Source organism: Loxodonta africana, chromosome 4 (genome assembly GCF_030014295.1).
Source record: "Loxodonta africana isolate mLoxAfr1 chromosome 4, mLoxAfr1.hap2, whole genome shotgun sequence".
Taxonomy (NCBI): Eukaryota; Metazoa; Chordata; class Mammalia; order Proboscidea; family Elephantidae; genus Loxodonta; species Loxodonta africana.
The window spans coordinates 80606533-80629115 of record NC_087345.1 but is presented as its reverse complement, the minus strand read 5'-3'; the positions used below and the strand labels follow the sequence as shown (position 1 = coordinate 80629115).

The 22583-nt window shown below is 39.0% G+C and overlaps 2 protein-coding genes and 1 long non-coding RNA gene across 5 annotated transcripts in view; 1 reads left to right on the top strand and 2 right to left on the bottom strand.

The window, feature by feature from the left end:
- Window positions 1–3694, bottom strand: part of NACA (nascent polypeptide associated complex subunit alpha) — an 11287-nt gene extending 7593 nt beyond the window's left edge. Inside the window, exons 1-2 of one of the 2 annotated variants that reach the window (XM_064284049.1) lie at window positions 3585–3694; window positions 2687–2758 (exon numbers count right to left, since the gene is read on the bottom strand). In XM_064284049.1, coding sequence (XP_064140119.1) covers window positions 2687–2756 — 70 coding nt within the window. In that variant the 5' untranslated portion in view covers window positions 2757–2758; window positions 3585–3694. The remainder of the gene's footprint in view (window positions 1–2686; window positions 2759–3584) is intronic. The other variant, XM_003405136.4, reaches the window with a different exon arrangement.
- On the top strand, window positions 3675–21675 carry LOC111752761 (uncharacterized). Of its 2 annotated transcripts, none has more exons than XR_002787677.2 (3): window positions 3675–3789; window positions 14116–14275; window positions 17514–21675. It is a non-coding gene; the product is annotated as an uncharacterized LOC111752761 (long non-coding RNA). The 2 variants fall into 2 exon arrangements; XR_010321827.1 differs by having other exon boundaries at window positions 3675–3872.
- On the bottom strand, window positions 7812–22583 carry PRIM1 (DNA primase subunit 1). Its single transcript, XM_003405137.4, has 13 exons — window positions 22473–22583; window positions 21649–21806; window positions 17333–17439; window positions 17188–17261; window positions 16285–16421; window positions 15794–15852; window positions 14734–14843; window positions 14124–14215; window positions 13818–13959; window positions 12149–12218; window positions 11447–11529; window positions 9876–9974; window positions 7812–7912 (listed from the first exon to the last, which is right to left on the bottom strand). The coding sequence occupies exons 1-13, from the start codon at window positions 22573–22575 to the stop codon at window positions 7893–7895; spliced, it is 1254 nt and encodes a 417-aa protein (XP_003405185.1). The 5' UTR covers window positions 22576–22583; the 3' UTR covers window positions 7812–7892.

Genomic DNA, 22583 nt, shown 5'->3' with positions numbered 1-22583 from the left:
AGTAACCACACAGGATTAGACAATCTTCCCCAGACTACTTCAAGGGTCAAGCGAGGGTATATCCCTCTCCTCATCTCCCTCACTTCCCAAGTTCTACCAAAATAAGCCAACTATTTCAGGGTGGGGAGAATAGTCTAAAAGGAGCCCGTTAGCCTCTAAATGAAAGCGCAGGCCCAGGAGTGGGGTGGGAATAACGTGTTTCTACCCTTTCTCAGCTCTGCCTTCTCCTTTGCTCCTCAATAAACCTCATTCATTAAATCTTTCTCACAGGCAATAAAATTACCACTAAAAGAACAGCTGTGCTATCCTGTCCACCCAAAGATCATGAACTAACTGAAACAGATACTGAAAACGGAAACAAAAAGGGTAGTGAGTGGTGATAATGATGGGAAATCAGAGCTGAATGAGAAAAAAACAGGTCTTTATACTCTTAGGCTTCCACTAGGTCAGTTTTTCCGGAAGTTGAAACTCTTTAGAATTTAGTACCAAGCATTAAATATTTTAGTCACTCAGCCTCCCTATGCCTCAGTTTGCTCACCAAAACCCACAAATGGGTTAGACTCCATAATTCCTACGGACCTTTCTCGGTAATGTTAGCTCTTGGCACATCAACCCAATATGAATTAGACCTCCAGAGAGAGAGCTTAGTCACAAAGGTAAGGACTGTACTGTGAAACTGCAACCCAACTTGTCAAACTGGACTATGGTTCTATTTTGGAAGTGAATCAGTGAGATCCTCACCCCTTAATATGCATAAATATTTCATTATGCCAAAATAGACTAATACCTAATACTACAGTAAAGTTAAATAAAAGGTTTTCTGAAAGATGGAAAAAACAGCCTGCCTGTCATTCAGGAGATAACACAGGATTAGACCAATCCCTAGGACAGTGTCAAATCACAAAAAAACAAAAACAAACAAAATCCAAAAACCCTTATAGCATCCAAATCCATAACTTACTCAGCCAGTAACCCTGAAGTTCTTACAGTATCCTACTATAAAAAAGATATGTGGCTCAACCAGTTTTTCCTGGAGAGTTTGTACGGTCAATGTCTTATGATTACAGTGAAAACCTTTTATACAGGTTAATCAGAATTGAAGACACAGAATGTATTTTCTTCTGATTGGACCTCGAGTTGGGATAAAACTCAAACTGCTTGCTTTGACATCATAAACAATTCCCTGAGCTAGTTTTCTCATTCATTCTGATAGACTAATTGTATTTATAGACAAAATCCTGACTAGTTTACTACCACTGCTCCCTTTAATGTTATAAACCCACTTATTCAGGAGTAAGTTTAACAACACTAAGAATTGCTGCAGGAATAAATAGCATTTGTCTTGAAGCTTGGAACCGAGTTATTCTAAATTCCATCCTCCCTCTTTAAAAAATTAAATTGTTCAATGACACAGATCTCTAAGGTTTTGTTTAGCATTGAAATTATGGGATATTTAGAGATCAGTCCTTATTTTATCCCTTTAGTCCCTTGTCATTCAGGGACTACATATAGTTCAGTCCCCAGCTTAGGGCCTCCTTCTTTTTAACAGCTGCATTAATCCTTTCAGCTGCTAAAATCAGACAGGTGGGGAGGGAGGACCTTAATGCTTTCAACTACAAACAACTCTATTTTAGCTCCAAAAAAGGGACAGAATGTGAAAGGTTAAAAAACAAACAAACAAAAAACCAAACTTATCATTGAAAAGATAAGAGAATAGAGGTTAGGTGGTTAGATTCCCTTAGTTTACCTCTGCACAACTAGCTCAGCAAGGAGACCATCCCTTAAATTTTTTTTCACTACCTGCTCTGAAGTTTTCTATAAAGATGTTTTCACCAGAATTCAACACTTGCCTTCACACTTATACAGTACACCCATTAATTTCAAGGTTGAAAAGCAGCCAAACCAAACCAAAAAACCAAACCCAGTCCCGGTTGAGTCGATTCCGACTCATAGCGACCCTACAGAACAGAGCAGAACTGCCCCATAGTTTCCAAGGAACACCTGGTGGATTCGAACTGCCGACCCTTTGGTTAGCAGCCATAGCACTTATAACCACTATGCCGCCAGCATTTCCAAAGCAGCCAAAGGAAGGCTTTACTTCGATCCTGGGTTCCAGACAAGCTGTTGGGGCAAGCACTATTCCAACACACTAGAAATCTCTCAGTACCAACCCATAGAATAAGTTAACTGACCTAAGAGGCCCAGTAGAACACATTTACCAATAGTACTCAACTCAGCCAGGCATCTGATGAAGGCACAATGCCAAGCTCTGCTATCTAAAACCTTGATGCAACTTGCTGGCTGGAACTTCACAAAAGCTCAGGTCTCCTTGGCCTGTTTGTCATCTAGTTCCAGTTGGTAAGAATCACTGAGACCCTTCCCTGCTCAGTTTTTCTATGTGAGGTGTATGTGTGTGGCGGGGGTGGGTGTCTCACAGCACAGCTCCTTTTGAGACAGTTGGTATAAACCACAGAGCAGGCTGGGTCGCTTTTAATACCCTCAAACCCAAAAGATACTATTTTCAGTTCATTCCTCCAGGATAGCAGTTAATTTCATGGTCTCCCCTTCCTGGTAAAGCTACAAACCCCATCGTTAACTTTCCGAAGAGAGAACTATATTCCTTCTTTGTCACTTTACCCATCAAACAGTCTTAAGGTCAATACGTAAGAGGGCTAGGGAAACCTACCTGTCTCAGCCTGAGGTTGTGGCAACTCCTGCTCTGTAGCAGGGACGGTTTCTGTGGCTTCGCCGGGCATTTCTGAAGGAAGGGAATAAAAAGAAGGCCTGAATTGACTGGTATCCATTCGCCTGCCCAATTTACAGTCAAGAATTCTTAAAAACCCTAAAGAGGACTGTTAAGAAAAACATCACGAGGGTGTGCTTGGGGACAATCTTCCCCCCAAACAGTAGGGAATGGGTGGGAAATGACGTGACCCTCAGTTCTCTGATCAAACGAATCACCTTCTCACCGCGCCTCTTCCCAGTGCCCGTGGATGGTTTTATTCCACTCTCTAAATCCCACAAGGCCAGCAATCATCACTGCGTTCTCAACACGAGAGTGAGAACCTCGGTCTGGTCCCAACCATAGGAGACTTCAGACGCTACCTCGAACACCGTCCCCTCCTTCCATTGACGCTGCCTGGGCTGGGACCTCCAGGACTCCCGTTTACCAACTTTCGCGGGCGAGAAAGGGAAAAAGGGTGTCTTTAGTCCCAACACTCGTTTGTCACAATAAGAACGGGGTGGGAGTTCCAATGCCACGTTCCCTTAACCTCCTCTGGATTCTTGTGAAGCCGTTCCCAACAGCAGAAGCACTACACTTCCGCCTCCAACATCGCAACGGTTCCCACCTTCCCAACCCTGGACTCCGGGCCCGGTTCGCCCTTCTGCTCTGCTTTTGCCAGGACACCAACTGCAGCCCCCATTTTGTCCGGAGGCCTCAAGGCCACACTTCCTACGGCCGAGTAGGGATCCTGCAGCCCCATAACGCTTCCAAGTCTCCTTAACTCAGTCCCCGTAGCGCCTTAGCCTGCAAAAAAGGCGGATGGCTGTGGATAGAGAATAGCGGCGCAGACAGCACTTACTGTGTGGGGAACGCGGAACCAAGATGGCGGCAGAAAGAGAGCGAGCGGGAGCGTGACCCACGCCTGTTGCAGAAGGAAGCCTGGCGCGGAGGAGGCGGGACCAGGATCCGATTCCGGGTCAGGAGCTGCCGGCAGCGACTTCCTTTAACGAGTGACCCGTCCGGCTTGTTCCCGGAGCGGGCGTGGTGACGAGGTCTAAATATGGGTAAGAATTCACTGAACCAGATGCGGTGGCCGCGCAGTCCCTCCCGCCGCACCCCCCCGTCGGGGAATTTCTAAGAGCTGGAGGTAAACCTAATGAGATCCAAACTCCGCCCTCTGGTGGACAAAGTTAACCCCCAATTATATTTTTGAAATACACGGTTTAGGCTAATATTAACATTACGCATTCGCTTGGAGGTCTCAAATTACCGCGGGAGCCCTGGAATGGGAGACTTAAAAGAGGTGTGAAAAAAGAGGTGTAGTGAGCCCTTTTTGCTGCGTGATGCGTGAGACTGGCGTATTGCCAGGACTGAGGAGAGCGAGAATCAAAGCCCCCGGTTGGTCACTATATTTGAGTGGCGTACCTTTTTAGACTCTGCCCGAAATCGGAATGGCAAGAGATTTGGTTGCTATTTAACACATACGCTGCCCTTGATTTCTAAGAGGGAGATTAAGTTTCTAGCCAGGCTTCGACCTGTGACTTTTTTGTTCCAGTTATGGTGCTTATTCACCCAAATTAAAAAAATTCAGGTCTGTTCCAATGTTGCTTCCTTGGCCATGATTGAACCAGGAACTGGTTTGAAGCCCAGAGTGAAACCGGCCTATTCACAGTTTGTCACCTTCTACAGTTTGGTACACTGAGGTTTATACAGGCATCTCTAACCAGTAATTCTTCAACTGATAAAAAAAATAAGATTTCCCTCCCCCAGAAAAAAGAACAGGGGCACAGACATGGTGGCTGCCTTTTAATGGAAGCAGTGAAAATTTGAAATGCTCTGAAAGCTACTTTAAAATTTCTAAGGATTTTACCATAGTGTAGTGAGGATTACAATTAATGAATTAGGATCAAGTGAGATAATGGAGTTTACCAGAAATGGGAAATTCTAACATTTTCTTCAGATGTTAGGTGTTTTCGAGTTGATTTCAACTCATAGTGACCCCATGTGATTGAGTAGAACTGCCCCAGAGGGTTTTCTTGGCTCTAATCTTTATGGAAGCAGATCACCAGGTCTTTCGCCTGTGGAGCCCCTGGGTGCTTAACCGCTTTTGCCACCAGAGCTCCTTTTTCTGTAGACAGGAGAGGCAATATTGTGGGGTGATTAAGAACATGGGCTCTGAAGCCAGATCCCTATCTGAATCTCAGCTGTCACTTAACAGTGTCTTTAGGCAATTTAATTAGCCCATTTATGACTGTTACCTCATCTGTAAAGTGGGGATAATAGTAGCTATGTAGTAGAATTTTTTAGGAAGATTAAATAGGCACCATGAGTACAACAACTGAAAAGTGCTTATTGTTACTATTAAAACTATTGTTGTTAGGTGCCGTCAAGTTGGTTCCAAGTCATAGCAACCCTATGTGCAACAGAATGAAACACTGCCAAGTCCTGTACCATCCTCACAATTGTTGCTGTTTGAGCCCAATTGTTGCAGCCACCGTGTCCATCCATCTCATTGAGGGTCTTCCTCTTTTTCACTTTACTAAGCATGATGTCCTTCTCCAGGGACTGGTCTCTCCGGATAACATGGCCAAAGTACGCGAGGTTCATCCTCGCTTCTAAGGAGTATTCTGGCTATGCTTCTTCAAGGTTTGTTCATTCTTCTGGCAGTCTATGGCATTTTCAATATTCTTCACCAACATCATGATTCAGAGGCATCGATTCTTCTTTGGTCTTCCTTATTCATTGTCCAGCTTTCGCATGCATATGAGGCCATTGAAATACCATGGCTTGTGTCCTCAAAATGACATCTTTGCTTTTCAACACTTTAAAGAGGTCTTTTGCAGCAGATTTGCCCAGTGCAATATGTCATTTGATTTTTGGACTGCTGTATCCATAGACCCTGACGGTGGATCCAAGTAAAATTAAATCCTTGACAACTTCAATCTTTTCTGTTTATCATGATGTTCGTTGTCGGCCCAATTGTGAGGATTTCTGTTTTCTTTATGTTGAGGTGCAATCCATACTGAAGACTGTAGTCTTTGATCTTCACCATTAAGTGCTTCAAGTCCTCTTAGCTTTCAGCAAGCAAGGCTGTGTCATCTGCATATCTCACGCAGGCTGTTAACGAGTCTTCCTCCAGTCCTGACGCTGTGTTCTTCATATAGTCCAGCTTCTTGGATTATCTGCTCAGCATACAGATTGAATGAGTATAGTGAAAGGATGCAATTCTGATGCATACCTTTCCTGATTTTAAACCACGCAGTATCCCCTTGTTCTGTTCGAACAACTGCCTCTTGTTCTATGTACAGGTTCCACACGAGCACAATTAGCGTTCCGGAATTCCCATTCATTAAAATCGTAGATAGAATTAATTTCTAAACAGGTAAATAAGTGATTTGGAAGATTTCCAACAGTCCATTTACATTCAGAAGAAGGGCCAGAAATAGCCAGTCATCCCCTTAGACAAATAAAACTATATTTTACCATTCCCTTTTCTTCCCTGTGAAGCTCATTGACTTTTTCTAACTCTATTGTAATGTCTAACGAAGGAAGGATGTATTTACTTTTTCTTAGAGTTTTTTTATTGGGCAAATTTGGAGATGGAAACCATTTCTGTGCCCTTTTGTTTCTACATTTGTACTGTATTGGTGAATTGGCAAATCAAAAAGGAAGTCAGGAGTCTTTGAGCATGTTTCTGCTCTCCTCAGGAACAAACATTTACTCTTCCATGAGCGCAGTTATGTTGTGTAAATTTTATGGGCTAGTACACCAGCTCTTAACCAAGGGTTTTAATATTAAAGCATTAAAATACTTTCATGATAGACATAGTTACAAAACAGTAATGGAAGCTTACAGCGTCTTTTGTTGAAAGCATAACACCAGTCTTTCCAGCCCATTCTGAGTTCTTAAGGTGGACTAAGAAGTCTTTAGTAATTACGTGCATTCAGGAGTTTTAATTGACTCCCTGTTTTTAGAACCTGAAGCCTGAACAATACAGAGTAAATAGCATCTCAAATACTGAGGAATTTTGCACAATAGCCTTTAATATTTTTTTCTTAAAAAATTATGAGACAAAAGTGCAAGCCATTTCAGTGTATTGACTGTTTAATACAGTCTGTTTAATGGAGCCTGCTTTATATAAGGCAAAAGATAAAAGAAAAAAAAAAAAGACTGACTATAGAGAAAACAAGCTTAAAGGAAATGCAGAGGAAAGAACATTTTCACAAGTCAGAGGAAAGCACTGGCTGATGGCTTGCTTTTCTTTCTTCGAAGGTAGAATATAAATCAGAATGACTGCTTTATTTAGGTTGGTTGTAAAACCAGGCAAGAGAAACCTGACACTTTAGACTCTCATCACATAAAACCAGACATGGAAGAAATTCAATTTTAAAAATTTAAGCATTCTATTTAGATATTGACAAATACAACTGGTTCTACATTGGTGAAGTTGGTTATTTTTTCTAAGCTGCTTCTTTACAGTAGACCAGTCCAGCTGCTTTGTGAGGGAAGAAGTTAGGAACTACAATTGCAAGAGTTGTAAAAAAAAATAACATACTGGGCCCTAATATTGTTAATCTAGTAACCGATATCTTTTGAATTGAAGTTTTGGTAGGCTTAGATGCCCTGTTGAAAATGATTTTTAAGAGATGGACCAGGGGGTATGGCCTGACTGATAAAAATATCAGTTAGCAAAATTAGGAAATGACTGCCAGGTATAATTTACTCAAAATTAGGAAATGCATGCCAGGTATAATTTACTCAAGTGTCTGGGACTTAAGGACAGAGCCCTCACTTGCCCAGAAATCTGGAGGCTGTATCTAGTGAGCTGAGATTAAAGTCTTGGGCATGTTATTGCTCGCTTACTGCTCTACATGGCAACTGGCAGAACTGAGTATTTATATCAGAAATCTTAGAATTATCTTTGTATTACGTAATATTAAAGTTTACAAATCTCATCTGAAATCCAACCAGCACTTATTCTTCCTTTCATTGCTTCTTCCAGGAACTCTGACACTCTTTTCAATACAATTATTTCTCAAAAAAAGGAAATTTTACTTTGAGCATTAAGATGCATACATGGTTCTGCCATATTTGTTGACTGTTGAAGTATTTGATCCTTGGTTGAAGAAAGAAGATATCTGTATTGGTTTGAGGGGAGTTGTTACCTTCAGAAATCTTTCTGTAAATCTAAAATAGAGTAGATTTTTATCAAAGGACAGTAAAGGAAAAATTTTCACATTCTGATTTGCTTAATACTTTCATTAAATTCATGTCATGCATAAAGAATTGCTTTCACATTTACTGAAGCACACTTCATAGGCTGAGCTAGTACAGAACAATGAGAATACAAAAGACTTAATACCATGGGTTGGAATGATAGCTTCAAAGAGGCTTTCTAAGTTCAGAGTCATCACTATTCATTCAGTAAGCACATACCAGTTGCCACTGAGTTGACTCTGACTCATGGCAACCCCATGTGTTGCAGAGTAGAATTGTGCTCCATAGGGTTTTTATGGCTCTGACCTTTCGGAAGCAGATTGCTAGGCCTTTCTCCCGAGATGCCTCTTGGTGGATATGAACTGATAACCTTTCAGTTCGGAGCTGAGCACTTAACTGTTTGTGCCACTCAGGGACACACTCAATAAACGCATATTTGAGTGTTAATACAAGCAAAGTATTACCTTAGGCACTACTCCTTAAACCATCACACATTTAATTAAAAAATGAAATAGAGAGGGTATTTGTATTTCTATAACATTGCCATAGTTTCCTATGGCATCCATCAACCTCTTGAATTTTTTCCTTTTTGGCTTACACATATGCTCAGGTCTCTCATATTCAAAGAACTCTTCCTTCGACCCTACTATCCTCCTTGCTCCTTCTCCTAGTTACTGTATACAACAGGATTTTATCAGTTCACTACTGCATTTGACACTTGATAATCTCTTTGAAACCCTCCTTTCCCTGGCTTCTGTGACACTTTCCCTCCCTTTTTTCATCACTTCACTTACAAATCATTACCAACTCTCAGGATAGTTCCAGCATTTGTACCTTTTGGAGATCTCCAGTGCTACTATCCTAATGTTAACAGCCCAACGGGCCAAGGGGCTCTTTTCTAGCCCCTACCCAGATCTACTAATGCCAGATTTATCTTTCTAATAGAGTAAAGTTACACTCATGGTACTCCTTTCCTCAAAAACTCTTAATGGTTTCTCTGTTCCTACTGAATTAAGTACAAGCTCCTCAGTCTGGTATTCAAGGCCACCTACACTCTGGCTTCAGCTTGCTTCTTCAGATTTATATCCCGTCACCTCCTGACCCATATTTTTCCAGTCTAGCTGTACTATTTGACGGCCTCCAGAGCGACCCGATACTTTTCTGCCTCTATGCCTTTGTTCCTGCTGTTCCTTCTAGAATGAACAATCTCCCTTTTTCCATCCTTGAACCTTTATTCCATTAAATTTCTGCTTGTAGAAATCCTACTCATACCTCAAGGCATGGTATTTGGCATGGGGAAGTAGAGTTGTTACAGCTGTTCACTGAAAGAAGTTCAAATATCACTCGTTTCATATGAAGTCTTTCAGATTCCCTCTATCAGATGCCATGTCTTTCTTAGCATTTTGCACTTCTTTGTTTTGTACCAAGTTAGTAAGATTATTAACTTCTTAAGCATAGTGTGGAATTAATCCTTTTATAATTCATTTTTGTTTCTTTCCCTTATATTACCTGATACATAAAAGGTATTTAATAAATATGTGTTGAACTGAGTTAAGAGACCTCAGTTTTCAAAAACATTATGGATGTCCAGTCCCTGGAGAAGGACATCATGTTTCGTAAATAGAGGGTCAGTGAAAGAGGAAGACCCTCAATGAGATGGATTGACATAATGACTGCAACAATGTGCTCAAACATAACAGTGATTTTAAGGACAGTGCAGGACCAGCAAGTATTCTGTTCTGTTGTACACAGGGTAGCTATGCGTTAGAACTGACTCGAGAGCACCTAACAATGAGGATAATGACACAAATCAGTAAATTTTGGGGGGCGGGGAAACAAAGACTAGAGCTCCAAAATTGCTCCCTTGCTGGATCCTTTAAACTACCCATGCGAAGATCCAAATAGATAAAAGGGAAAGGCCACAGAGTCTTACCACTCTTCTTGAGAAGTTGTCCTTTTCTGGATTCATCTAGTTTTTCAAGAAACTCCTCAAAAACTTTCACATAAGGAGCGAGACCGGTCTTCTTATAATCTAAATTATGAAGAACATGCATTATAGTTAACATTTTGGCAGCAAGAATAACATGCAAATATAACTTTAAGTTTCTTATAAGAATTCTCTAGAACAGTGTGCCCAATAGAAATATAATGTGAGAAATGTATGCAATTTAAAATATTCTTAATAGGCATATTAAAAAAAAGTAAAAACAAGCAGGTAAAATTAACTTTAATAATATATTTTATTTGACCCAGACTATCTAAAATATTACGATTTCAACATGTTAAAAAAAAAAGGTATTTTACGTTATTTTTCATACAAGTCTTTGGACTCCCTGTGCATTTGGTACTTAAAGCTTCTCTCAATTCAGGTGCTAAATTATTAGAAACATTTGATCTACATTAAGATTTAAATTATAAAATGTACAGTTGAAAAAGTAGGTTCACGTACCTAAGTTGTTCCAAACATACTTAAAAAATTTCCAGTAATTGAATTTAATTAAAATTAAATAAAATAAAAATTTCAGTTTTAATATCTTATCATTCTCTGAGGATATTATAGTATTTTTTTAAAAAGGGCTTTGTTCCTTGCATTATCTGTTTTTCTCTGCGTTCCTTTTTCTATTTTATTCTAATCTGTCTTTGATGCTGGAGAATTTTTTCAGATTTCTAAAACAATAGTCATTTCACAAACATTAATAGTGAAATGTACTACATTTAGGTATTGTTAGAGCTGGCATAGATAAAGATTTAACCTTAGATTCTGAAAGGACAGTAATATTTGACCATAAAAGATCAATCAGAGACCACAAGTCTATACTGTCCAATACAGAAGCCACTAGCCAGATGTGGCTATTTAAATTAAAATGAAATGACATTAAAAGTGCAGTTTCTGAGTCATGCTAGGCACATTTCAAGTGCTCAAAGCCTCATGTGGCTATTGAGTACCATACTGGACAGTATAGATGTATAGTATTTCCATCATCGAAGAAAGTCCTTTGGACTCTATTGCTGTAGAGTATCTCTTAGGTGTTAGTATAAGAAGATTTGACTTGTACTAGCAGGAAGATTTTTAAAATTTGTAGCTCCTTCAAATTCTAGAACATAGAATTCAATCACAGGTTAAACCTATGTACCATAAAACCTATCTGTATACATCAAAAACAAAGTAAAGAATAAAAGCACTGCAAACAAAAAAAAAAACCAGTGCAAACATATTAATTATTAAATAAACAGTTGTTTATTTAAAAGACTGTGAAATTCAAACAACATCACCAATTGACAATTTTATCTTACAATTATAGATCCCAGCATTTAGAAATTGCTCAGTAGGTATTTGTAGCATCACTTGGGCAAGTAATAAAGGACAGAAACACTGCTATAACATTGTTACTAAGCTAGTTTCAGGATAGTCATTGAACCATTTTGGCTGAGTCCGAGGGGATTTAATTATTAGAGTGACAGAAGGATGTCATATAAAAAATGGACTTCAATGTATTAACCTACCTCTGGTTCTACGTTTGACATCAGATTCAGCTTCATTTTCCTCTTCATTCGTGGAAATGATATCCAATTCATGGCAGATGGAGCTGTAACAGAATAAGAGAAATTTAAAGTTAGCTCTTTATCGACATTACTTAGTGTATGAGAGCACATGAATACCACAAGATTTTCTGCAGAAAAATTATGGTCAAATAAATTTGGGATATTCTAAAAACTGTAATCTCTCCTTAGAGTTTTTCATGCATATTAGCATATTGAAGATGGAGAAATCTTGCAGTAGTGAACCTTTTGAGTCAGCAGTTCCTAAACTTATTTGACCTGAAAGCCTTTTTCTTGCTTAAAAAAACCAAACCAAATCCGTTGTTGTTGAGTTGATTCCGATGCATACCGACCCTATAGGACAGAGGAGAACTGCCCCATAGGGTTTCCAAGGAGCAGCTGGTGAATTCGAACTGCTAGCCGAGCTTTTAACCACTGTGCCACCAGGGCTCCTTAGAACAGCTGAAAAAAGTGTTTTGTGGAACTCACAAGGAAAAGTTATTTTACTAGGGTCCTTATCAAGTAACCTCAGAGCAAGGTGGTAATCAAATATATTGTTTCCATACAGCTACCTCTCTGGAAGGAATCTAATCCAATCTACTTCAAAATGAGAACAACAATTACAAACAAACTCACATAGGGTGTGATAATTGATTTGAAACATACCTTATAGTTGGAACGGCAAATGGATCAAACTGATCCACTTTTTGTAAATCAATAGGGACAGAAATGCGACCTGTAAAAACCAAAAGTTATAAACTGATAACCATGGAATACAAATCAGTATAGTCTGTCTCTACAAGTTATTTTTAGTTAAGACTTTTATCTAAGGCTTAGAAAAGGGTTCATATTTATATTTCTAAATATTAAGAGCAGTATTTAGAAATATAAATTAAAGTACTTCCACATTAGCTGTGCCTTTTTCTTACAAAAAGCAAAACAAAACAAACAACAACAAAAAACAGGTGTGAAAGACTGTTGAACCATTCCCCAGTGACTCTTTCATTTCTGTTTTTCTCTTCCTAATATTCTCCCATATTTAAGTTCAGGATGATTTCAAATTTAGTGAGTCCTGAACATGGAACAAAATAGATGGGAATAGTTCATTACATTAGCTTGGTTTATTTGCTGAGATCAAAACACACTCTTCACGTTGGGCATCTTGAGGAAGCATTTTGGAAATAAAACAGACATTATCCTGCCCTTTTACAATATCCTCACCTGGTCCACTACATAAAATTCATCATGTCTTAAAAATGATATGATTCTAAAAGACTGCCAGGTAACAAGTAAAATAATTAAGGGAATCGGGAGTTGCTGTTTAAAGTCAGAGAAAAAAAGACTACGTTACTTAATATGAAGGGACAGGTATATAATCAAAGTATATATACTATGAGTGACAATTATTTACCTACACCTTGTCTGAGAATGAGGGGCTGCCCAATGAAGCCTTATAATTAAGCAAGAAATATTAAGCTTATTACCAAAGAAGCTAAAAACACATAGTTGACAGGTTTCAAGAGGGGCTACATAAACATAGACACTGCAGGGTCGTAATAGTTTATTAAACGAAACTATGCAGTTTCAGAGAATCGAATGTGTGCCAGCTACTTTTCTAAGCTTTTACATTTGATCTTCAGAGTAATCTGTTGAGGTTGGTATTATTATGACCTTCATTTTACAGATGACAAAACTGAGGCACAGAGAGCTTAAATAATTTGCCTAAGGTACCACAGTGAGCAAGCCACAAAGTTGGATTGTTTACACTGAAGAGGACAACGATACACTTCTCTATTATGTCCCCTGACTGGATGGAGTTATGTTTTATGACAATAATAGCCACGTTCATACTTATTTTAGTCAATTTCAGTCCACCAAATCTAAGAGAAATGTAAAAGGGTAAAGCTAAAACTCTTGCAAAAGAACTGAGAGAGATAATATAGTGGAAAAAAGCACAGGACTTTGAGTTATGAGAACTCTGTTCCTAGCTCTCACATAATTTGTTTTATGACTCTGGACAAGTCATTTTAAGTCCTTTGTCCACTGTTTTCTCATCTGTACACTGAGAGCTGTTATACTGATTTCTAAGGCTCTCTCCAACTCTCATTCATCACATAGCCTTAGGAACTCAGCTGGAAAATATTTAATAGTGACAACTGATGTGGTAGCTATTTAACTGACCATGTAAAACATAATTTAGGTATTAGCTGATAGAGCAATTCTTCAGAGATATCTGAATATCTCAGAGATTATATGTATTTACACCCAGTGACATGCTTGCTAAAACAAAAAATAACTTTCATTTTCTGTTTTCCTTACTTTCTTTACATAGTACCTGTTTTAGGATGAACACTAAAAGGGCTCTTCAGCAAATGATTGATTCCTTTGCTAACATTGATATCCAGCCGTGGAAAACAGTACTGGAGCATGATCTCCCATTCTAACCAGGGTCCATATCTGTCATTTTTGACGTTACTCTAAAAACAGGCGTAAGTCCAGCATGAGGATCAGTAGGAACTTTTGAGGATTTCTTTTAAAAAGGTTAAAAATGATCTTAAAGCATCTTTAACTTACTAAGCAAAAAAATCAATTCAATTAATAATTGCATTGTTATATTTTAATACAAATTTCAGGAGTATACCTGATATCTACCAGCTACTTTCTTGAAATATTCCCAACGCTGAAGCGAACTGTGATACTTCTGGAAGCCTTGTTGAAGGTCATCATGCATTGGTGATGGGTCATTAAGGAACACGCTCATTTAGAGCACATCAGTGAACAACTCAGTTTTCAGTATGTATTACCACAAGGATATCTAAAGCTTATAAATATTTGGAAAGTAATTATTAATGTTTTTTGAAACACAAATGTTAAACGCTTATATCCATAAAAAATTTTCTTGTAAAAATACAGTGGTGATATGACAGAAAGAATACAAAAATAACTATAAAGTTTAGTGTATAATCTTTCCTCAGTCTGCATATATTTTGACTAAATTGATTCAGCATTCCTTAAGCAGCCATTAATTCAAGAGGATCAACTTCCAAAAAGAGGAAACTGATTTGTGAAATGGCTTCATTTTTTATTTTATTCTATACTAGAGATAGAAAAACGCAGAAATATAGGAGGTGTCATGTGTAAAAAAGATTGTGTTTAGAAAGTAGTATATAAGGATATGCAGGCAGGACACATTTATAATAGCACAGATTGATGCAACTAGCTCACATATAAACGGTCTTGGGAAAGGATATTTTCAGGAACAAGGGCTAAAATCTTATCCCAGCTTTCTTTATTTTCAAGAATATCTTGACCAACCAAGGCATATTCTTCAAAGTATCTTATTATTATATTTATAGATCTTCTGTAGGAACAACAAGAACAACAAAGCCCCAACACTATTAGCAACATAGACACCAGGTAAATATTGTGGCCATTTGCTGGGAAGCTAGGGGTTATTCCAGTTTTTACTGAATTTCAAGGACTTAACTGGGTAAAATGGGAGTGCTACCCCTTTATAGCGTTATGAGAGTTAAATGAGATGCTCTACGGGAACAGAACCTAGCATAGTACCTGGCTCAGAATACTCAAGAAATGTTAACTTCTTAATTGAACTCCACAACTCAGGTTAATCATGATCATAAATATGTAACCAGGGCAGAAAGCAACCAAGCCAAGATAACACAATACATCAGTAGTACAATGTGGGATACAGTTCTAAAGTTTCTAGTCTGAATTGTTGCTTTAACACCTTAACAATTATAAAGCATTTTGCAAGTATTCTTCACATCTATTGTTTCATTTAATCTTTGCCACAACTCATGAGACAGACAGAGAAGCTATTCTCCCCATCATACAGAGAAGGGAATGGAGGCTCTAGAACTTTATGAAGGTCATAATAAGTGACAGAACGGAGGTTCTTACTCCTAATCCAAGGCTCTTTCTAATATCCTAGAGAAGTAATGAATTCAATGGGAATAGCATTTGGATTCAGGCAGACCAGGACTGAATCCTGAATTTAACAACTTACTTGTTGTGTGATGCCAAGCAAGTTATACAATCTCTCTGAAACCTCACTTCCCTCATCTGTAAATGGAGATATTGTCATGTTCCCTATAAGGCTGCTGTGAAGACCAATGAGAACATTTGTATAGCGCCTATCATAGATAATACAGCACAATATAGGCAGTCAATTAACTGCAGCTACTATTACTGTAAAATTCTAGCCCAGCAGTGAAAATTAATAGCAAGAGAATTCTAAAAGCACATGCTGGTAAATCAGACACAACTTAAATTGGCTCTTTTCCAACAGACCTGACGAAAGGGTGGATTTTTTCGCTGAGGTGAACTTTCTTTTTAATGTCTGGACCACCCTGAAAAATAAACCATCAAACAGACAAACAAACAAAAAATTTGTGTGTATCACATAACAAATAACTTTAAAGTATTCTTTTACATTTAAAATTATATAAATGCAAAGATATTGATTAAATTCTGTCAAAGTATAGAAGCTTGGATGTTATTTTATACAGTCTCAATACCTGTAGCTTTCTGTCTGTGTTTACTTGACATAATTGATCCAGAAAAGTAAATTAATCTTTCTTTTGCCACAAAGGAGTATACTTATAACAAAATATGAAATATCTAAAAATGTAGCTACTACAATATTAATTGATCTATTAATAAGATTACCTACTCTGAAATGTGGATGCTATAAAAATTTAATTTTCTTTGTTAGTAAACGTTCCAGGTTTAATAACACCTGGCAAACAAAGAAATGTAAACTATCATTAAGAGGCGCTTACCTTTACGAGACTCAAATACTCAACTATTCCAGAACGCACTGCAGAGGACAGTTTTCTAACTGATTCATCACAGACCCAACAGTGAACGCCTCTCCTTCCGGAATATACCCAGAGACGATGCTTAAATCCAAAGTCCTCTGAGGAGGAGAGAAATAATAGGTTTTAAAACCAATCTACAAATTTCTGGTTCTTGCTTACTTCCTTAGATTAATTTTTTTTTTTTTACCTCTTTTCAACATGTATTTTTCCTTTAACCACACTAAATTATCTGTAGTTTCCTGTGCCCCTCACATGCCTGTCTTTCTGTCTTTACCCATCCTGGTCTTTCTGCCAAGAATTTCTTCATGCTTGCTACTTCCATTTCTCCCCCTGACCAATTGCCGTGTATCTTTAAAGACTTAGTCTAGGGATATTAAAAGAGCTAATATATTTAAAATGTTTAGAATAGTGCCTGGCACATGGTAAACCCCTATATGAGTTAGCTATCATCATCATCACCATCACCACCACCACCACCACCACCACCTCTTCAGGGAAGCCTTTTCTGACCTGATCTCTTCCCATTCCTGTGTGCACTCCTGCCGCTTTATATCCGCATAACACCCTATGCATACTACTTAACACAACTCTAACCCTCAATTTTTTAAATCTGTCTCCTCCTTAGACTGTGTGATTTCCCTCTTCTAGAACAGTACCTAGCAATATTGAGTACTTAGCTCAATAAATGATTGAATTAGAAAAAACACTTGTTTGTTCAACAACTTTATCTTTTATCTCCCTATCGTGTTTCATGTAAAATGTTTCAAGGAAACATATTAGAAATTTATGAGATTAGGTAGTAAACTGGTACAGAGGAAAACAGATTCTTGTACCTAACCCCACTCAGATACCGCTGATACTTGCCCTTCAATGCTCTGTCGATGATGCGCATGGCCATTGTCATAAGGGTCCAACATTTAGAACATATGTCTGCAGAACTGGAGCAGAGTTATCATTACTCACTGGCATCAATATCAGCCACCCCAACAGCATGGTACATTGTACTTACCTACAACATCTCCTCACATCGTCATAGTCTGTCATATCAATGTCAAACACCAGCTCTTTTTCCTGAGCCTGGAAAGCGCCCAGCTTCACTGTACTGTGTTGACTGGGCTACAAATACAAAATATTTATGTTTCCAGAATAGCTGCCATACTGTTAAATCTGCTTATTTTCTACCTATACAGAAAATGTGGCCAAAGAGAAGCAAACCAAAAAAAAACCCACTGCCGTCGAGTTGGTTCCGACTCATAGTGACCCTACAGGACAGAGTAGAACTGCCTGTCAGAGTTTCCAAGGAGCGCCTGGCGGATTTGAACTGCTGACCTCTTGCTTAGCAGCTGTAGCACTTAACCACTATGCCACCAGGGTTTCCAAGAGAAGCAAAGAAACCATATAATGTAAAGTCTGTGTCAAAGTTCGTTAATTTAGATCCCATATACCCAGAACTGATGACAGTTTAACTTTTATATGCTTAGAACAGAGTCTGATAAATACATAGCCACCATAAATATTTGTTGATTGATAGAAATTATAATAAAACTGTTTTTGGGTCTCTCATAAGGAAAAGTACATACAAATAATCAATACCCTACCGCAAAGTGTTTTAGAGACCTTGTTACTGTATATACAAGTAATAAAAATTCATTTATTTTAAAATGTGCAGTAATTCAAAAGGATTCCCCCCATTAGCTTGAGCTGAGCCTTTATTATAAAGAGGTTATGGTCTAACAGGTGAAGAAGGTGAACTGAATACAGATGGTTACTTTTGTTCCCTCCAAACCCCACAAAAACGATAAAGGTTTTTGAAAAAGGTATAAAAAAGAACCAGAGAGGAGACAACACCACAACTTTCCTGGAAATCAGTGGGGAGAGGTAACTGAGTGAGACCCTTGAAAGCTGAATCTTAAGGTGTCAGTAAGAAAAGCTAAAAAGCAACTCAATTTACACCTCAGAACATCATCTCCCCAAAGGCTTAGGAATAGGTGACACCAGGTATCTCTGGAGTATGTGTGTGTGTGTTTAGGGGTGGGGTGGTGGTGAGGCTGAAATTAAAAACAGGAGGATTGGTTCAAAGTCTCTTTAAGAAGCAGTTAGCTCCAGATTCCTGCACTTACTCTGTACAGCTAGGTGACTGCTCTTCCTTTTTCCTGGCAGAAGAAACCTGAATTATTATCTGGGCAGAGTAAGAGTCTCTGGTAACAGGCACAGGTGCAAAAGAGGGTATTAATGGAGCACTGATGTACGGAATACCAAGATCCAGCCACCCTTCCCCATTTCTATGCTCTTCCATGGCCACCCCAGGCAGGAGACTGAAGATTCCTGTCTGGAGCATCTGACCAGATGTTCTAGGCTCTAGGAACAGATCAGTGACTAAACAAAGATCCCTAGGCAAGTGGGATTTTCATTCTAGCAAAGATCTAGAGAAACTGACCTCAGAGATTCCCCAATAAAATGGCCCAGCCAGATTACTCTGCAGTAAAGAAATCTCAGCAGTGTGTACAGAACTTCCAGTAAGTTTAGTACTCTATTCTTAAATATAAGTAACAAATAAAAAATTACCAGACATACGAGGAAAGCCTCTAATATGAAAAGCTCCAGAAAAAGCAACTTAGAGAAAACAAGCTCTGCATTAGAAGAAAACTCAAGAACTACCATCAGTATCCTCATAGAATACTGATGATGTATCAATGAAAAAAGTACAGGATGCTCTAAAAAAAAGAGCTCTTGGAGATTAAAGAAAAGGAAAATAAGAAGAAAAGAAAATAGACACAGAGGACCAGTCCAAGGGGTCTAACATCTGACTTTAGGATTTTTAGAGAGAGCAGAGAAAACAGGAAAAATTATATCAAAAAAGGAAAATTTCCCAGAATTGAAGGACACAACCTCATGATCAAAAGGGCTCACCAAATATCTAGCACAATAAGTATCAAAAGATGCACATCGAGATACATCGTGAAATTTTAGAACATTGGGGATAAAGAGAAAATCTTAAGAGTGTCCAGGTCCAACACACGGGAACAAGAATCAGAATAGCATCAGTCTTCTTAAGAACAATATTGGAAAGTAGAAGAGAATGGAGAAGTGCCTTCAAAATTCTTAGGGAGAATGGTTTCCAAACTCAACCATCAATCAATATAAAGGTAGAATGAAGACATTTTTCAGACATATAAGGTGTCAAAAATTTTGTCTTCCATGCACCTTTTCTCAGGAAGCTCCTGGAAGATGTGCTCCATCAAAAGAGAGCCAAGAAAGGAGAGGACATAGCATCTGTGCAACAGGAGATCCAACACAGGAGAGAGATGAAAGGAATCCAAAGTGATGACGAAAGGAGATTATAAGACCATATTTATTCATCAGGCCTAAACAGTAATCAGTCCAGACTGGAGAGGTCAGAAATCTCCAGGAGAAATGTTTTCAAGATGAAACTGAAAGACTACCTGATGGATCTGAATATATTGGGAGATGAAGACAACTGGCAAAGAGTCTGGGGTTGAATTTATAATCTAAATTTTAAAGTAATAAAATTTACATTAGGAGCATAATAAATTAGGCATGGGAAGGTTTTGTGTGTGGTGAGGGTAGAGGGTGAGGTGAAAGAAAGCTAAATCCTCATCTGCCAGGATGGACAGTCAATATATAATGCTTAAAATGGAAAAATGAAAGAAATATAAGCAATGTTATTTAGAGACATGAGGCAAATAAGAATCAGCTAAAATAAAGTGGTTGCCTCTGGGGAGCAGAAGCTGATGGTAAAGGTGGGAGACTTTTTCAAAATGCCTATAGAACTACTTGATTCTATAAACTATTGGCATATATAACTGATAAAAATCACAAAACACATACCAAAGACCAAACCAAACCCATTGCCATCAAGTCAATTCCGACTATTAGCAACTCTGTAGGACAAAGTAGAACTTCCCCATAGGGTTGCCAAGGCTGTAAATCTTCACTGAAGCAGACTGTCACATCTTGTGGAATGGCTGGTGTGTTTGAACCGCTGACCTTTTGGTTAGCAGCTGAGCACGTAACCACAGTGCCACAAGGGCTCCTTACAAAACACATACACAAAGGTCTATAAATGCCTCTCTCGGCACAATAAGAAAATGATACTTTTTTTTCCTCCTTCAGTGGGACAAGGAAGCAGAATGGCATCCTGGCCCTTCTTTTGAGACTTCAGTTTTATTCTTCAGTAAACTGTTCTGAAGCATTTTTGCTGCCTGCCTTTCCTTATCTCTTCTTTTCCCCTTACTCTGCAGGTGGGAGACAAACCTGGGATTTAGAGTCAGAAAATTAGGCTTCAAGTCCCAGCTCTATCTTTTAGAAACTGTGGGACCTTGGGCAAACTAAGTTCCCTGGGCCCATTTTCTCCTCTGCAAAAAGATTAAGATTGATATGAGGAACAAGTTAAGCAGCATACGAAAAAGCTCCATACAAAAGTTATCGTCCCATGTGTGTATTTTTAAAGAAGGGAAGAGCAATTCTGATTTATTCATGTATTCGACAAATATTTATGGGGTACCCACTATTCTAGGCAATTCTAGGATAGGTCAGTGGCAGGGGGTGGGAGGAGTGGCAGGTTGCAGCAGATCTCATTGAAAATGTGCTCTTTGAGCAAAGACTTGAAGGTGAGGAAATGAGCCAAGCAGATATCTAGAGAAATGTGTTCTGGGCAGTGGAGACAGCTTGAGCAAGAGCCAGTGTAGCTGTAGTGGAGTAAGAGGGAGAGAACGGCTTTTCACTCAGTGAAATAGGGAGCCACTGGAGAATGGTTTTGAGCAGAAGGATCACAGAATCTGACTTGTTTTAAGAGGATCACTCTGGCTGCTGTGTTGAGAGTAGATTTTAGGGTCTGGAGAGGCAAACTGTTAGGTTTTATAGTAATACAGGTGAGACAGAATGATGGTAGCAGTAGTTGGGTTATAGATATATATTATGGTAGGGCCAAAGGGATTTCCTAAGGCAAAGAATGTGGGAGTGTGAGAGAAAGAGAGGAGTCAAGAATAACACCAATGCTGGAAGAGAATATAATACTTTTTACTCTCTCCCTTAAACCACGTTGACGTCCTCATTTAGTCTTTTAGCCAGATACTAAATTTTTTTTGTCCTAGTGGGAATGTAACCAATTCGCTCCCAAACGATTTCCAGTCAGTAATGTAGAATGTCAAAAAACAAAGAAGATTACCAGTCTACCTGCAAAAGCAGTTAAGTAAACATTATGGGTCCTCAACTTGAATAAACTCTAAAAATTTATATCAAAGGCTGGGGCACCAACCCATCCTTGGTTTGAAAATAAAACAATACATAAAAATGATTTCTTACTCTGTGGGAATATACTGCACCTATATCAATCTTGTATGGATTCATTTTCTGCATCTCTTTTTCCAGCTCACTCTGGTTGTTGAAGGATTGGTAGCGAATGTAAATATCATCTTTCAATGTGAATGAAAATTCACGGTGTTGAAAGTAATTCTTTATCACTGCAAGAGAAATTTACATTTTAAAGCTAATTTGGTACCTGACTCAGTTCAGGGCATTATGGCATTTGAGAAATGAGAATACAGTTAGTGAGCCCTGTGCCCAACACTATACTAGATGTAAAAAAGAAAGGGGAAAAAAAAAAAAGGGACAAGAGAGTACCTCATTTGAAGGGATGTATCCTTCCGCAACTGTTAGGGAAAAGTAAAGTGAGCAGAAAAAATGCAGAAATGTTAAAAATCTAACGCCCCGGTAGGCATTAATAAATTAAATCAGCTGCCAAGAGGATAGTACCTCTCCTCCTCCCAGAGACGCTCTTCTGTCTCTGATACAGATCACGACTCTGTACCTTCATGCTACAACCCAGTAACCCCCTTGCTTAGGCACCGCGGCAGGTCAACTGGACACCTAAAGTGAGCCTGACCGCGTAGGAGGAGGAGCAGCGGCTATGCCTTTCACTGTGTGTCCGTAGGCTGGTCAGTGTAGCCTCTCTCGGCCCCCTTCCGCCTCAGAGGAGGTGAGGAGGGCTCAAGATAATGCACCAAGGCGCCCGGCACAATGCCTAGCTCGCAGGAGGTACTTCATATTGTCATTCCGAGAACATCCCGCCAAGAACCTTCTTACACTGCCCTCCCAACCCACTACCCACCCGCTCGCCGCAGCATCACCTCCGCCATAGTTGAGCCAGCGGTAGTATTGGGCATAGGGAAAGAGCCTCCGGTAATAAATCTTAAGCAGTTCGGGCAGATCGGCAGGGTCAAACACCTCCATGGAGCACG

Bases quoted from the DNA above. Each gene is read 5' to 3' on its own strand.
- PRIM1 (XM_003405137.4), bottom strand. From the start codon at position 22,575: ATGGAGGTGTTTGACCCTGCCGATCTGCCCGAACTGCTTAAGATTTAT. The intron at 15,853-16,284 runs GTAAGCGCCTCT...TTTATTTTTCAG, and splicing joins AGTATTTGAGTCTCGTAAAG to GGTGGTCCAGACATTAAAAA. The intron at 11,530-12,148 runs GTATGTTTCAAA...ATTCTGTTACAG, and splicing joins TTTGCCGTTCCAACTATAAG to CTCCATCTGCCATGAATTGG.